Source organism: Zingiber officinale, chromosome 8A, assembly GCF_018446385.1.
Source record: "Zingiber officinale cultivar Zhangliang chromosome 8A, Zo_v1.1, whole genome shotgun sequence".
Classification (NCBI taxonomy): domain Eukaryota; kingdom Viridiplantae; phylum Streptophyta; class Magnoliopsida; order Zingiberales; family Zingiberaceae; genus Zingiber; species Zingiber officinale.
Genome location: NC_056000.1, coordinates 22,692,862 through 22,710,658, shown reverse-complemented (window position 1 = coordinate 22,710,658; position 17,797 = coordinate 22,692,862). Strand labels below are relative to the sequence as shown.

The 17,797-nt window shown below is 44.8% G+C and overlaps 1 protein-coding gene across 1 annotated transcript; it reads left to right on the top strand.

Annotated features, from left to right (window-relative positions):
• Positions 1–10,737: 10,737 nt before the first annotated feature.
• On the top strand, positions 10,738–16,098 carry LOC122010602. The gene is made up of 3 exons (XM_042567120.1): positions 10,738–11,152; positions 14,197–15,011; positions 15,118–16,098. The coding sequence occupies exons 1-3, from the start codon at positions 10,738–10,740 to the stop codon at positions 16,096–16,098; spliced, it is 2,211 nt and encodes a 736-aa protein (XP_042423054.1).
• Positions 16,099–17,797: the final 1,699 nt, after the last annotated feature.

Below are 17,797 nucleotides of genomic sequence, written 5' to 3'. Positions count from 1 at the left end.
GTCGTAGTGTAATTAGGTATTAGTTTATCTTGACTATATAATTACACTAGTACACTCAGAGTGTATTGAGTAGGACCATTTGAGGTCGTTCCTTTTATACTGACTTTATAAAGGAACAAAGACCTCAGTTATTATGGAAGTGTGTGCTCTTAATCCTAATATAATAACAAGCACATATGTTTGATATTTATTTCTTTAATTTATCAATGGGTGAGATTTAGTTCGATGAATCAATAAACCCAATAAATTGGGAAATGGTATCACTCATAGTGTGTGTTGTTGATTATAGAAGGAAACTGTGTCCTAGTGATACTAGGTTGATAATGTCCTCAAGAGGAGCTCATAAAGATTGTCATGTTAAACCCTGCAGGTGGACTTAGTCCGACATGATAATAAGGTTGAGTGGTACTACTCTTGGACTTAGATATTAATTAAATGAGTTGTCAGTAACTTACTTAATTAGTGGACATTCGATATCTTAAACACAGGGAGACTAACACACTCATAATAAGAAGGAGCCCAAAAAATGTAATTTGGGATTGGTGCGGTAGTTCAATGATAGTTCTCTAGTGGAATGAATTATCATTGATAAAATTAAGTTGTGTGTTAAGGCGAACACGGGATGCTTAATTTTATCGGAGACCAAAACCAATTCCTCCTCTCCCCTATCGTAGCCTCTTATTTATAGAGTTCTATACCCACTATACCCACCTTCATACCCACCTTAGGCGGCCAAGCTAGCTTGGGTACCAAGCTAGGGCCGCCTAGGTATAAAATTGGGTGGCGGCCTAGCTTGAACCCAAGCTAGTAGGGGCCGAATAAAATTAAAAATAAATTTAATTTTAATTTTTATTATAATGTGGAAGATATAATTTAAAGAGAATTAGAATTAAATATCTCTCTTGTAAAAGATTTACAAAAGATTAAAGAAAGAGATTAGATCTCTTTCCTTATTTGTAGATTGGAGAGATGTTTTATTTTCTCTTTAAAATTATTCACATGTTAATAAAATTAAAATTATAGATATTTCCTTTTATTAACCATGAAGAGATTTTAAAGAGAAATTTTATTTTTTAAAATTTCCGGAAACAAATTAGGAAGTTTTAATTGTTGATTAAAACTTGTCCTCTTTTGTTTCCAATGATGTGGCCGGCCATCTCAAGTTAATTGGGAAATTTTGTTTTATTTTTCTCAATTAATTCATGTCAAGAAAAATTAAGGAAGTTTTATTGTAATTAAATTTCCTAATTTGCCTAGGCCAAGGAATATAAAAGAAGGGGTAGGGGTGCCTTCATGAGACACAACCTCTATTGTTTTCTCTCCCTTTTTCCTTGGTGTTGTGGCCGGCCATTACCCTCTCCCTCTCTTCCTCTTGTGTGGTGGCCGAATACTCCATCTCTCTTGGAGTTCTTGCGGTGGCCGGATACTACTTGGAGAAGAAGAAGAAGAAGAAGGAGAGAAAGCTAGTATCTCTTGGAGCTTGGTTAGTATTTTGATTTTCTTCTTTGGTGAAGTTCTTCCTTTGTGGCCGAACCTTGCTTGGAGGAGAAGAAGGTGGTTGGTGGTTTCTCATCTTGGTAGATCGTTGCCCACACAACGTCCGAGGTTAGAAGAGGAATACGGTAGAAGATCAAGAGGTTTTTCTACAAGGTATAACTAGTAATTTCTATTTCCGCATCATGCTAGTTATTTATGGAAATAATACCAAATACAAGAGGCTTACGTTCTAGTATTTCGAATATGTTTTTTTCGAAGTTGTGTTCTTTTGTTTCTTTCTTTTCCTTGTGATTTGATTGTTCTCTTTGGTTAACCTAAAGTTATTTTAGGAAATTAAATATTAGCTTTCTATTAAAGGTTTTGTCTAGTCGGTGGTGGTTGCTCCCATATCCAAGAAGGCCATGTGCCTCGCCACGTCAGTACTGGGAACCTTTTATGGAAATTAATATTTAATGGAATTAATAACTTAAGGAGACTTGGGTCGAACGTGTTAAGTTCCGCAGGAGATCCAAGTCAAAACCTAAAAGAACAAATAGATTAAGTTTTGGATCAAACGTGTTAAGTTCCGCAGGCGATCCAAAATTTAATTTAAAAGAACACATGGTAGCTAGGAAAAGGTTCAGACCTTTGTACAAAATTTTTGTACAGTGGAACCTATAGGTTTTCCGAGTAGCAACCAACACTAACTGGGTTAATAAAAAATTTTCTAGGGATATATTTTGATGATAATTTTCTAATTTAGCTCTTATGATATTTAAGATGTCAATTAAGTCCTTGAAAATTTATAAAATTTGAAAGAATAACATTCGGACATGCAAAATTTTTTTATTTTTGCATTTGTTCTTTTAAATTTTCATTTTCTATTTTTAGTTTGTCGAAATCTTCTAATTGACAAAATGTTGCTAAAGTTCCTTTTAATTGATTATTTTCTTTTAATAACTTTTTATTATCTATTTCTAATTTATAGGAATTTTTTGATAAAATTTTAACAAATTTAAATAATTGGTCAGGAGATAGAGACCGTACTTGACTTACCTTGTCAATCTCTGATACTCCCCCTATAGAGATACTTTCTTCTATCGTTGCTCCCCCTTCTTCAATGTTTTCGATGCTCATTTCAGATGAGCTTGCTTCATCTTCTTCTTCTTGGTGACTTGTCATCAGCGCAAGTCTGGTGTGGGCTTCGATCTCCGACTTTGATGACATTTCGTCCCACATCGTCTTTAAGTGTATGAGCTTTGTTTGGGTTGGCTTCTTGTCCTTCTCCTTGTTCTTTAATTTTCGACAGTTGTCTTTAACGTACCCTTCTTCATTACAATGGTAGCATCTTATCTTTCTTTTCCTTCTTTTACTTTGCACTTGATTAAACTTATTATCCTTATTTTTTTTTAATTACCTTACCATGAACGTCGTTTCATTATCGTCAAGGGATATTTTGGACTCTGGTTCATCCATTTTTTTCTTCAGGGCAATGTTCTACATTGTCTTCATCTTTAGATTTGCATATCTAGATTCGTGAATTTCAAATGTCGAAAACAATTCCTCTAAATTACTTACCTCTAAGTCCCTAGAGATGAAATATGCATCTACTAGAGTTCACCATTCAGGAGTTCTAGGAAATGCTTTAAGCGCGTACCTTAACAATCTCAGTTGATTATCTTTTCTCTGAGATTTATGATTCTGGTGATGAGTTCTTTAATCCTTCAGTGGAGGTATGCGACGGTTTCACCTTCTTCTAATCAGAGGTTACTGATCTGGTTCTGGAGTAGGTCCCATCTTACGAGTTTTGTCTCCGAGGTCCCTTCATGTAGTTTCAGAAATTTCTCCCAAAGCTCCTTGGCTGACTTGTACGCTCTGATCCAGTTGACTTCTTGAGGGGGTAAGACGCTTAGCAGATGAAATTCTGCCTTGCCATTTGTCACAAAGTCAGCTTGCTCCTTTTTTATCCATTGATATTCTTCTTTGTCCTTTGGTGCTACAAAATCATACTGCATTATTATTAATAATTCAAAGTTAGTTTTAAAAAAATATCTCCATTTTTTTCTTCCAAATTGTGAACTCTCCCTCGTATTTAGGCAGGTAGATGCTTGGTCCGGCCATCTCTTATGCTTCAGTTGCCGGTTAGTCCTTCTGAAGCGTCCTTGCTCTGATACCACGTGTTGGTCCTTTGCGATAGGCAAGAGGGGGTGAATTGTCTGAAAAATAAAAACTCAAACCTTTCTCGACTTATAACTTGATTAATACAAATACTTGTAAAAAAGAAACTAATTAGCAAAAATAAAGAAGAGGCAGATTGGTTACTTGGTTTGCAATCAAGGGATTGCTAATCTAAGATATTGATAGCTCACTAACAAATCTCCTTCAGGTGGAAAGTCTCTTACAGTAGTTAAAGCACTCAAATACAAAATTAAACAGAAAGAGAATCGTTTATAAGTGTTGTCACTAACTACTGAGATCAGGGTTGTATTTATAGCACTGATCTGGACGCCTGGAAGGGTTCCAAGTGCTTGAGTGTGGATAGAATTTTATCCACAACACCACAGATCGCAACAGGTGACGTTTGATAAGATTTCTGGTCTAGGCGCCTAGACCAGGTTCAGGTGCCCGAACTAGGCTAAGCCAGCTTTTGATTAGGGTGCGGCCCAAGGCACCCTGGTTGGCCCCGGTGGTCTGGGCGCCCGGACTAGAGTCAACTCCATGTCGACTTTTGGTCTGGGTCTTCCGCTCTGGCTCCGCTCATTTGGGTGATTTCGACCATCCGGAATAGGGCTCACCCGAGCCTATTTCTGGCCTTGTCGAGCAACCTTCTGCTCTAGCATCTCATCCCTCAGAACCGCTGCGCACTTCCTTCTCGTCCACCAGCGTACTCTTCTACAACACCTCGTCCCTCGGACGCACCGAGCCCGTCGACTCTCTCCCGTGCAGTCCTTCTCGCTGGCTACATCTTTCGCTCGACCTCCTATACTCCTAAGTTCCTGCACACTCAGACACAGGGCATCAAGGCATAATAGGACCTAGCTTGACTTGGTTGATCACATCAAAACTACTATCAGGTACTTACAGTTCCTACTCCATGACATGTCTGTAAGGTGGATGATCCCTATGATCCTTTGGTGGATCAAGCCCTGACAACCTCTAGCTAGTCGAGTTCCTTCTCAGTGGAGTAAACCTGCACAACCTTGATCAATATACCACACTCTGATCATAGCTCAAGGTAGACTACTAACAGGGATTTTCCACTCCTGTTTCGTCAACCATAATCAAGCTCCAAAGGCTTGATTATATAGGCCACAGGCTGGAATTCCTAATTGGTTTTTTGCTTACTAGTCAACTGGTATTATCATCAATCGACTAGTGTTACAATTGGACACAATCAATGGGCCTCCACTGAATCTACGATTCTGTTCAACGACTCTTTACCAGTCGACTAGTATTTCACAGTCGTTAGGCAAAAAAATATTCTATACATTGGACTAGTCGACTGGTAAATCCTAATACTAGGGTTTTAATCTCGAGTATAATCACTCATGTACTCGTCCTCACCCGTACAACCTCGACCTTGCTTTCTAGCCTCTTCCATTAGTCTTGCATCCCTTAGATGCTTCCCTTGCCTTCACGCCTTACCTTCAAGAGCTTCCTTCGGCCTTGTCCTTTGTTGTCAGGTCTTCCATTTCCAAGTCACACTTGGACTTACGTTACCAAGGCTATATACTTGGACTTACACCGCCAAGAGCCATGCTCTGGGACTTCATCCTTGCCAAGTCACATTTGGACTTTGCCTTGTTGTACCTGCATCCTACACACTCACAAGTGCATATCAAATATAATAATAATCTAACTTAAACCTTTGTCCAAACATCAAAACCTAGGGTTATACTGATTGTTCCAATAAATACTTATTACAAAAGTAAAAGTATCGACATAAAATCATCTACTAAATAAATCATAACCAACAACGTAATTCTTTACTGATATGCTCAACCATGAATAACCAATAAATTGGGAGTATATATAGTATATCCCAAAATTACCTGCATAAACTCAGCACATAATTAGTATATAACAAACATATAACAAGTCATGAGTGTACGCAATAACATACTACCACGAATGGGTCTCGTGTGCAGTCAGAGTATCCACTATATATGGGCGACAATACATGCTATCACCATATGGTCCAGTGGGCAAATAGGACGACGTAGCTATCTAGCTTCTCAATTACTAACTGCGGGTGAAAATACATGCTACCACCAACTGGTCCAGTGGGTAATTAGAGCACATAAATGTCACTGTCTGCGGGTGACAATATACGTTACCACTACCTGGTCTAGTGGGTAGACAGGATGTGTAGCTATCTAACTATGGACTACGGGCGACAATGCACGTAAAGCTATCAGATGGGTCAACCCTTGGCAGGGCGGGTCGATTCATGACAGGCCGGCCATTTGGCGAGGTGGGGAGGGCCGACCCATCATCTTGGCGTGTTGGGAAGTCCCCAACTTAACCCAATTAAGGCAGGTTGTGGGTTAGGCGGGTCAACCCGCAGGTCGATAAAAAATTGAAAAAAATAAAAAAAGTTTCATATCTTTAACGTTTGACTTCAAAAATATTTTATCAATCAAATATATCCAGAAAAAGATATTTTAAAGATAAACGGACACAAACGAGTATACATGTTCAATAAAAATACTATTTTTATTTCAAAATCATAATAAAGAAAGATAATAAATTAACATAAAACTTAACTTACATATATTTTTCAACCTACGGGCCAACCCAAGCCCGTCGCGGGCCGACCTACGGGGTCGTAGACTTGCGCGGGTTGGCCCGTGAATGACTTGGGTTGATAAAATTCCAACTCAGCCCATTTAAATTATTTGGCAGGGTGAGCTAATCCGACGAATTTAACCCAAATTAACGACTATAAATACACGCTGTCACTATCTTGTCTAGTGAGCTAGCCCAGAAGTAAATGTATACACACAATAATAATCAAACTCACTAAAATAATCACATCCAAATGTAAAGCTCTACAAGCTACACTATGATATCACAAACATAACGACACAAGTATAAATAGCAATAAATTACATGGATAACAACGAGATTGTATGAATATCAAATAGACAAAAATGTAAGGATAAGAAATAAAATCTCAATTTAAGAAGTAAATAGAGTAGAGTCAAGGTAAACAGTAATTGTTGTCTAATCAATAAATGATAATAAATAATCATGTATTAAGATCAAAAAAATTAAAGAGGTCAAATCAGGAAGTATCCATCTTAACTGTAGAATATGCTGACAATCTTCCAGTAAAAAGATCTATCTCAAGCTTGTATCTACAAATAAAAGATACGAAGAACCTAAGAGTCTATTAATCAATAATCAAACCATATTGATTAATTAATTCAACTTATTAATTTGTTCACCCATCCATCTATTAATTAATTTATCTACATTAATTAGAGGATAGTGACTTAATCAATTACAGACAATTCAAATACTTATTTAATTACGATTAGCTAATCAACATCACCTAGTTATTGCGCTTATTTAATTGGTCCCCGGGGCATGGTGTCGCGGTAGGACATTCAGGTTGTCACCCAGGCATCCGCGGTTCGATCCCCAGCTACGACGTATTTGTAGGAATTTTCCTCCAAATGGAGAGCGCAATCAAAGGATGCTGGACATCTGGGTTGACTGCCGCGCGCGCTTCCCGATTTTAATACTCAAAATTGCTCATATAATAATTAATTAATCAAATAATCAAATTTCATTCATGAAATTAATCAAAATTCTAACAAACTTATTACCTGACTTAAGTTATCAAACCAATTAGTTAATTAATCAGCATTGTAATTAACCAATTAAATCCTTTTTCTAAATAAATTACAATTAACCTGATATACTAACCAAATCAAATTGTTAACTAATCCTTTAACTAATTAATTAACCCAAACCATACTAACAATGATTAATTAATTAAATCATGGATAAAATTGTTACCCTACTTCGTCTTCTCCTTCTTCTTCTCTTGCAGCACAGTGGGATGAGGTAGGCGACGGAGGGTCGACGTGGCGGCTAATCAGACGGAGCAATGGTCGGTGAGGCAAGGACAAAGACGACGGATGAGCGACGATCGCGCTGTCGGAATGAGGAGGCAGCTTCGGTTGTGGTCGTCAGGTCACGACCAGACACCGACGATGACAACGATGGAGCGGTTGATCGGCGACGGTGGTCGAGATTAGTAGAATCTCGAGCATTGTACTCTGAGTTGAGGATTTTTGTCTTGTTCGCTTAAATAGAATGGTTGCTTGCGACGCCTGGCGACAGCGGTCTGCGATGCCAGGCGACAGTGTCTAGGAGGCGAGGGATACAGCAGCATCATCGAAGCTCGTTGGGATGGCTGTGAAGGCAGCGTGTGGGCGGTGATTCTTGTGACAGACGCGAACATTAATCAAAACTTTAGATTTTGATAATCAAAACAGAGGTTCATGTTCAACCAACTTCTCCTTTAAATAAGTATGGTATCCCTTTATTCCTATAAAATCTAAATGACTTATTTAAAATCTAGATTTTTTTAAAAAAAAATCTATTAATTCATATAAACTTACTTATCCATTATTTATCAATTTTTATATTTTTATTATATATATATATATATATATATAGGTCAAGGTTTATCATATGCTAGATAACAAGGAAGTTTTGACAGAGCAATCTTCCGAAAGACAATTTTTGACTCGAACATTAGAGCTAGATGATTAGTAAGGTAAAAAATAATCATTTTGTAGGTTTAAACGGTCGAATTCGATGGCAATCGATTTGTGAAGTCTATTAATCGATTAGTTGGCAAAAATCAACCTAGATAACATCCTTATAAAGAGGATTTCATGAGGATTTTCAGTGCCAATTATCGGAGGTTTTAGAGGAAATGTTGATGCATTTACAACCATTAAGATACATTTGAAAGTGACAAAGAAGCAAACGATGCAAAATGCTTATTGTAAAGTTGTTTTATTTTTCATTTGTATTTATTTTTTTTGTATTTGCTTATTGTGTTCTTATAAGAATAAGGTGTATGAGATTTTTTCACCTTTGAAAGGTATTTGAAAACCAGAAGTTCATAGTAGAGGAGATCACTAGGAGTAGACTTTGGATTAGTTACCGAAGAAACAGATACAAAGTAAAATCTCGAAATTATGCATTTGCTATTAAATTTAATTCAAGTTTCCACTGCATATTTAAACGACAAGTACAAAATTAAAATGAAGTGATTGAAGTTATTCATCCTCTCTAACTCGTTATGATAGTTACTTGGCTCTAATAATTATTTACGATGATAAAGTGGTGTGATCTAGGAAGTCAAGCTAAGAGCATCCACATCACTACATCAATTACCCTATCTGATCCTGTCCGAAAGCTGAGTCGGACGGAGGCTGGTCGTGGTGGCCTGGTTGTTGACGGAAAGTCGTGGGTGATTCGGCTCCCACGGGCGGCTGACGATGCTGCAGGACCCTGCACACACTCAGACGATCTCCCCCTCACGTTAGAGACCAGAACCCAGGGAAAAAGTCCCCGGATCATGCCCTTCGACGCTCAAGTCAGGTCCTTTTTCCCCAGAAAAAGCAGAGAGATTGAAAATGAAAAGTTGTGGAAAAAGTGACGAGAGAGCGCGTACCCACGTACGAGGAATCCCCTCCTTTTTATGCACCCGCCTTGCTTCCAGAACCTGCAACCCTCTCAGAAAACGTTAGACGCTGGGCTTTGTCGTATCTCCCGGACACCTGTTGTGCTGCAATTGGTCGTGAAGGCATCTTCTTGTTTAGGAACCTCTGCCTTTACACATGGGTTTTGTCTTGTAGCGAAGGACATCTGTCAGACTACTATTGGTTATGAGAGCATCTTCTCCTTTAGAAACCTCTGCCTTCGCACATCTCACTGGTATGTAATGATTACCCTTGACGGACAATTGTGATCCTTCAACTCCTGCACAGCTTGGCTCATCCTATTTATCGCGGTCGGCATCTACCTCACACTCCTCGACCAGATCCCGCCTCTAAGCGTTACTTGTTAGTCGGGCTAACCCTGAACAGCCCTGTCGATCACGGTCTGTATTCGGTACCCTGCATTTGCCACAGCTCTGCCGCTTCCGACCTGTGAGTTGTGACTTGCACTTCCGGATCTTCGAGTCGCAGACCTGCAGATCGAGCCGTCTCTACACAGCCCTGCCGCTTCCGACCTTTGATTTGTGGCTTGCACTTCCGGGCCTTCGAGTCGCAGACATGCAGACCGAGCCGTCTCTACACAGCCCTGCCGCTTCCGACCTTTGATTTGTGGCTTGCACTTTCGGGCCTTCGAGTCGCAGACCTGCAGACCGAGCCGTCTCTACGCAGCCCTGCCGCTTCCGACCTTTGATTTGTGGCTTGCACTTCCGGGCCTTTGAGTAGCAAACCTGTAAACCGAGCCGTCTCTACACAGCCCTGTCGCTTCTGACCTTTGATTTGTGGCTTGCACTTCTGGGCCTTCGAGTCGCAGACCTGCAGACCGAGTCGTCTCTACACAGCCCTATCGCTTCCGACCTGTGATTGTTTCCTGTCCCTCGACCATAGGCCTGCAGCTCGAGCTGCCTCTACCCAGCTCTGCCGATCCCGACCTGTACCCCAGGTTCCGCCTGTCGTCTTCCTTTGTTTTCCAACGGCTTCGCCTCCTTGAACAACACGTCTGCCTGACCTTTGCCTATTCCATATGCTAGCCTTTTGACTGCCTAGTCAGCTTGACTATTGACCGCCACGTCCTCTTGACTTTTGACCGCTATATGGCCTTGACCCTTCTCACCCTTTCCTCTGGGGCCCCTCCATTGCCAACCATATCACAAGCCTCCCTCACAAGTCTAGTCGAAGGAGGACGAAAGTCTGACTGACTAGACCTCAGCACATCTCTAAGATCTCAGCATATCTCTGTGACCTCAGCCTATCTCTGTATCTCTACCTCAGCATATCTCTGCGCGTTCTGCTTCTTGCCTTACGCATCAACCTTTGTGTCGCGTCGCCTGGGATACCATGCCTCCTTAATTGCTTCGCCAGTCGCTTGGGGTATCGTGCCCACGTAGTTGCTTTGACTTGGCCACTCATCCTCTTTATAAAGAGCCTTACGGTCGTTTCTTTATTCTATCTTCTCCTGTCACGCCTTCCCACTTTCTTTTGCTAACCCGCGTTACACCAGCTTCTTCCCCACGCGATGCATTCTCCTTTTTCTGAGGAGGTTGATCAACCACCTTCCCAAACGCGGATAGACCAGCTCACCTTACAACTTGCCGAGAAAGAACGTGAACTGGAGCGCGTATCCAAGGATCGAGCTCGTCAGCTAGCTGCCCTGCGCTCCATGGAAGCGCAATATCGTGTCGCGAAGTCTTGTGTGCATGCTGAGAAGGCAAGGAAAGAGGAATGCCAGGCTCGCTTGCAGCGCCAACTCAACCTTCAGGAACGCTTGAAACAAGAGCATGAAACGGAGCTATCTCTCCTCCGTGCGTATCTCGACGACAAGCAAGACACGATCGCCCGGCAACAAACAGTCATCAACTCCCTACACGCGCAGCTGGCTCGAGCCTTGAACGCCCCAGGGGCTCCTGAGTCCCCAGACATTTCTTCACACGGTAGTGCTCATTCTCCATGACCAATCCTTTCCCCAAGTTAAAACTAGTTCAGGCCATAGTTGTCTCAGTGGCTCTTTTGCCGCAAAACGTTCCCTCTTGTAGCCTTGGCTGTATCGCCTGCTTATTGAATTGTGCTGCTGTACTTGTATACCCGTCCTTTTCTGGCATAGTCTCTCCTGCTCAATTTTCATCTAGCAAGCATTTTTAGAAACTGACCCGTATGTAGGAGCCAAGAGTTGCCTCATGACTCATTTTTATGTATGAATTTTGGATAGTAAAACCAGCATAGTGCTTGAAAATTAAAACTGTACTGAACGTGCAAAACCTGATTCCGCAGTTAGTATTGATGCTTAAGGGATAGGATGGATGGCCTCCCGTACTCCGTACCTTGCTTGTTTGCTGCATATTTGCAATTTGCATAAAGGAGCTAAAATGAAGCCAGATGTAGCTGACCTGATTATTTGAAAACGCTTCGCACAATGTGAGGCATATCCCTCTGAGAGGTAGTTAGGCATGGGCACCGAGTTCACTTATGATTTTCGCAAGGGGGTTGATTTTTGATTCCCGCATGGGGGCCGACCTGAAAGGTCGTTGGGCGTGAGGACAGAGCTCACTTTTGATTCTCACATGGGAGCCGACCTGAAAGGTCGTTGGGCGTGAGAACAGAGCTCACTTATAACTCGCACTGGGGCGAGAGTCTGGGACTACCGACCTAAAAGGTCGTTGGGCGTGAGCACAAGGCTCACTTTTAATTCTCGCATGGGAGCCGACCTGAAAGGTCGTTGGGCGTGAGAACAGAGCTCACTTATAACTCGCACTGGGGCGAGAGTCTGGGATTACCGACCTAAAAGGTCGTTGGGCGTGAGCACAAGGCTCACTTTTAATTCTCACATGGGAGCCGACCTGAAAGGTCGTTGGGCGTGAGAACAGAACTCACTTATAACTCGCACTGGGGCGAGAGTCTGGGACTACCGACCTAAAAGGTCGTTAGGCGTGAGCAAAAGGCTCACTTTTAATTCTCGCATGGGAGCCGACCCGAAAGGTCGTTGGGCGTGAGAACAGAGCTCACTTATAACTCGCACTGGGGCGAGAGTCTGGGACTACCGACCTAAAAGGTCGTTGGGCGTGAGCACAAGGCTCACTTTTAATTCTCGCATGGGAGCCGACCTGAAAGGTCGTTGGGCGTGAGAACAGAGCTCACTTATAACTCGTACTGGGGCGAGAGTCTGGGATTACCGACCTAAAAGGTCGTTGGGCGTGAGCACAAGGCTCACTTTTAATTCTCGCATGGGAGCCGACCTGAAAGGTCGTTGGGCGTGAGAACAGAGCTCACTTATAACTCGCACTGGGGAGAGAGTCTGGGATACTCCGGTCCGAGACCGGTGGCGATGGCGCTGGTCTGAGACCAGTAATGATACTGCAAACGGCGAAGGCATAGACGCATTGCTCTTCTCCGCCTTCATCCGTCTCGCCTATACCGACCTCATTGCTGCGGTTGATCTGGTCGTTATTGCTAGCTTTGGGCTTACTCATTTGCGTCGCGTTTCTCCCTGCAATTGCATTATGTACGGTATAGAATTAAGAATAGAGGAGGGAGCGTAAAAACCATTACTCAACCCCTGGGCCATAGTGCCATTGCAGCTTATGATGACCCCGCAGTTCTCGCGACGCGCTTGGTTAGCTGCTCAGATCAGGGGCTGTCTACGCAGAGCTACTTGCCCGGATGGTCCGAGCAAGCAATACCCCCACAGGCCCGCTTGATACTCTGATCTGACATTCACTTCTGCTGACCTGCCTTGTCTCGTTCGCGACCCTTTTGAATTGCCTGGCTTCTGTAGTTTTATGAAACTTCTCGCCAAGCCTCGGGCCTTTTATGAAGAATGTCCCCCCTTTTTTGGGGCCATGCCCCTTCATGATTACCCCGCCATGTCAATATTAATGCGCTCCCTCTCGCAGTGACACCTGTCCGGCGCCTTTATTGCTCACGCCTCCTGACGCTAGCTTTCGACCCTTTTTCGCACCCTCTGGCGCTTACTTCCCATCTGACGGCGCTGGGGCGTATTACCCAAAAAGATACTTGGCTCGACTCTCGATGTTTCCTAGGAATGAATGGGCTTTATAAACCCTAAGAGCAGTCCACCGTCTTCACTTTGACGCTTCACTATCCTCTTCCTCTCGTTCGTGACTGTCTCTGGTAGTGCAGCTTCTCGTCCTCCGGCTTGCGCCCGAAGCTTCTCGCCTTCCTGTTTGCGCCTGACCTGTGACCCCTCTTGTCTTCAACCTCCTCACTTGCTTACTCCTCGTAGTCATGGATGGTAAGGAACTCTTCTGGTATTCACGATATATCTCTGATTTAGACCATCACGACCTGTCTTCACTGCAATCCAACTTGGGGCTAGGCGCCGCATATGAGTTTCGACTTCCCTCGCCCGACGAACATCCCTCTTCTCCTCCCGAAGGGTTTATCACTGTTTTTAGGGATCAAATCTTAGGTGGTCTTCGCTTTCCTTTACATCATTTTTTCTCCGAGTTGAGTCAGTATTGCGGTATTGGTATCTCTCAGTTCGCCCCCAATGTATTCCGAGCCGTCTGCGGAACCATCATCTTGTGCAGCATTTATCACATTCCCTTGACCGCTCGATTATTCCATCATTTCTATTCCTTCCGGCGGGCCGAGGCGGGGGTATTCAACGTTCAGGCCAAGCCGGGCCATAAGTTTTTTGATGACCTACCTTCTTCCAATAAAGGTTGGAGATCTCGCTTTTTCTTCCTCAAGCCCCCCGTCCCCTTAGCCGGGCCTTCCCAATGACGTCCCATCCTTGCTTCAGACTTCCCCTAGCACGCTCATGAGTCTGCCTGCTCCGCAGTTGTGGCCAAGCTGAGCGGTGTTGTTGTTCACTTGTCTGTATTGATGCTAGAAGGCATTCTGTACGCTTTTGGTCTTAGTCCTGTCTCCACAGAAATCGGAGCTCCTTTTGGTAAGTTGTTACTTTTTATATGCCGCTCTTCGCTAACTGAGGTGCTTTTTCCTCTTATTCTTGTAGTGGCCGCCATCCTCCGCTCTTTTGCCAATCAAGAGATACCTTCGGTGGCCGTTCTGCAAGCTCTGAACGAGGAGCTAACACAAGGCCTATCTTCTGCTCCCGCTGCTTCCGCTGGTCCACAGCCTTCGGGACCCCAACCCTCAGAGACGGTAGTCGCCTCAGCGTTTATTGAGCCACCTGCCCCCAGCCCTGCAGACTCAGTCATACCCCGCATCTCTGATCAACCTGCACCTGAGTCGTCGCCAGCAGGGCAAGTGCCTTCGCTCCCTCCTACTATGAAGCTGCGCCTTACGCGCAAGGGCAAGAGAACGGCCCCAGTCACCGCAACTTCTCCTCCACCTCCTCGCCGTCAACGCGTAGTGAGCATCTCTTCCCCCTCCAGGTCCTCGGATACGAGCTCGACCCAGGAGACAAGCTTGGCCCGGGAGAAGGCCTCTGATTTGGAGGTGGCAGACCCGTCATTGGACCTGACAGCTCTGGTACCAATCCAGGGTGTATCACTTCCCCTGCCTTCGTCCTCTGGTGATCAGCCTCTGGGCTTGCTGACTCCCCCAGCCTCTCCTCTTCTTGCGCCCATGAGCTCAGCCATGCCGACTCTGAACCTGCCTCCCGCAGACCTAGCTTTCGAGGCTTCCTGGAGACTTCCTTCAGAGATCGACCCGTCTCACGCGCCTGCTGCCGACCTGTCTTCTATCTTTAGTAGGGTCGACTTCTATGGGGATTTGGCCACCGCCTGGCAATCAGCTAACCGCCAATTCTGGGAGAGCAGTTCCCCTTTGGAGGGGTTTGATCAGATTGCTCGTTCCTTAGTAGCGGTAAGCTCCTCTTCTTCCTCTACTGGGTATTCATATGCTTCTATAACCCCCTTTCCCGTCCTATGGCCACCTGCAGACTTGTTCCGCGAGTCTAAGTGCCGTTCAGCGAGCGGCCGAGCTTCAACGAGAGAACGCGTTGCTCAAGGCACGTCTTCAGGAACTAGAGCCCCCTGCGGCTTCCTCAGCTCCTCCTGAGCCTTCTCTCGGAAGCTTGGATGCTTATTTGCGTGCTGTCGGGGAATCTGCGGCCTCTGCTCGAGCCATTTCCCATGCCGCCTTCGATAAACTTCAAAAGTTGGAGGCAGCTTTAAAGACAAGTGAGTCTTCCTTGGCTTCTGAAGCGGATCGTCATCAAGCGACAGTTTCTGAGCTGAAAGACAAAGAGGCAGAGCTGCTCTCCCGATCGGCGGATTTGAGTTCGCTACGGCAAAGTCAGGAGCTCCTGCAAATGGGATTGGCCGATGCCCAGGCCCTGGCTAGTGCTGCCGCTAGCCGGGAAGCAACCATGCGGACTCAGTGGGAAGCTTGCCAAGCCACTCTCCAATCCTTGCAAGCGGAGTTATCGAAGGCCCAGGAAGCAGTGTCTCAGGGCCAGAGCGATTTATCCGTGGCCCGCGCCGAGGTTGCCGAGAACAAGAACAGTTTGGAAGCATACCGATCTGGCGAATCAGAGCGGCTGAAGGCGTACAGACTGGCCTATGTCCGCTCTTCCTTCTTCCTCCAAAAGCTGGGACGCTGGATGGTCTTGTTGCTCTGTCATGGGGCCGCTAGTGGGGTTAGACAGGCCTTCGAGCAAGGTTTCCTACGTTCGGCACCTCCTGCCACCTTTCTGGACACAGCTCGCCTATCTAGGGAATTGCCGCAAGAAACTTTCCCTTCCTTCGAAGCGGATGATGGACTTTTCCTCTTGGAGGCTCCTCCCCCTGCGGCCGATCTGGCTCCCGTGGATATCTCTGCCCAGGCCCTTCCTGCTGCTGCTCCTGAAACGTCCGCTGACCCTGCGTCTTCCGCCATAGTGCTGGCTGATCCCATGCTCCTTCCGTTGGCCTATATTGATCCTGCGCCCTCTTCTTCAGATGTTGTGTAGTCGGAACCATATTGTAATGTTTACCTTTTATGTGTTGATGCTGAACCTTCCCTGATTGTACTTATTCGTATGGTCGTATTGAACTTTGGATAATTGTATCGCTTCCCCTTCATGCATCCTTAGCTTGTTTCTTTTCTTAGTAGGTCGTCTGTGGCTTTGGTAGATCTCTGCTAATCCGCTCGCCCTTGCTTATTTTGCTCGTTTTGTTCGGCTACGTCGCTCTTCCTCCGATAGTTGCCTTTATACCTAGCCCGGCCAGGGCCAGACTTTACCTTGCATGTCCATGAAGCCTGCTGATCTGATCTACCCGTCTTCCCAATGGCTCTTCCGTACACTTTTGTCCTGGTTGGAGCGACCACCTTAGGAGGCGCTTCGTATCTCGAGCCCCTGCCTTTCCTATAATGCCCCCCGGTTATACTTCCGAGGATCATCACAAGGCGTTCCCTGTCTATTTCCGCCCCTGCATCAACCGTCCATTGTCAACTTACGAAAACGTACTTCCTCCGCAATACCTATAAGTATCTTCTTGCTGCTTCCCTTCCCTTATGATTCGCCGCCACCACGGAGCACCCAAGCATCGCTGCCGCTGACTGACTTTCTCCAAGACCTTGCCGCGATCCTTCCTCTTCTCCAAGCCTCTTCTTTTCGTTTGTTCTTTCTATCACCTGAGATAATCTCTTTCGCAATGACTTCTCCTTCTTGGATCTCCTTGTTAGCGGAGCACTTCCCAAACGCTTCGACTTTTGCTGAGTTGGATTGGGATGACCTACGGTACACTTATGAAATCCCTACTAGCTTCCACCCCATCATCCCTACTGGTGTGAACCTGTACTTCGATCCTCCGCCAGGTTCTTGTACTTTCTTTACTGAACAATTTGTATCTAGCCTCCATTTACCCCCACATCCTTTTTTGTCTGGAGTGTGCCGCTACTTCAAGGTCCCCCTAGGTCAGCTAACTCCCAATTCCATAAAGATTTTATGTGGCTTCGTAATACTCTGCGAAGTTTGTGAGGTTTCCTGGTCAGCTCCCCTTTTTCACTGCTTCTTTGCTCTTGCTCGGCACGCCGACGATCTTTTTTATTTCCAAGCTCGCAGTCACACTGCTTTCTTCTCTCCTCTCCCTCCTTCCAGTGCTAACTGGAGGAAAAAATTCTTTTTTCTCCGGTTTCCAGAGGAAACAGACTGGCCCATGCACTGGCAACCTGCTCTGCCTCTACCCCCGGCATTGGAAGAGTTCCATATGGATCTCCACTTTAATATGGTTGCAACCCAGATGGAGGATTGGCGCCTGAATCTAACAAGACTGCTATCTGGCGACCTACTTTCTTATTTCAGGCTGAGCCCTCCCTCTCCTGAAACACCGCACTGCCTAGGTAAGTTTGTGCTGAGCTCCCCCTTTCGCTCATTTACTGTTAGACTGACCCTTCGCGTTGGTGCCTACAGCTGAGGTTTTGCGTCGCGCATCAGAGGTTCTGCCTTTGCCCCTTAGTGATCTGGAAATAGTGCGGCGTGGTCGGGTGATCTTGGAGAGGTGGCTATGTTGGTTGCTACTCGGAAAACCTAGAGGTTCCACTGTACAAAAATTTGTACAAAGGTCTAAACCTTTTCCTAGCTACCTTGTGTTCTTTTAAATTAAATTTTGGATCGCCTGCGGAAGTTAACACGTTTGATCCAAAACTTAATCTATTCGTTCTTTTAG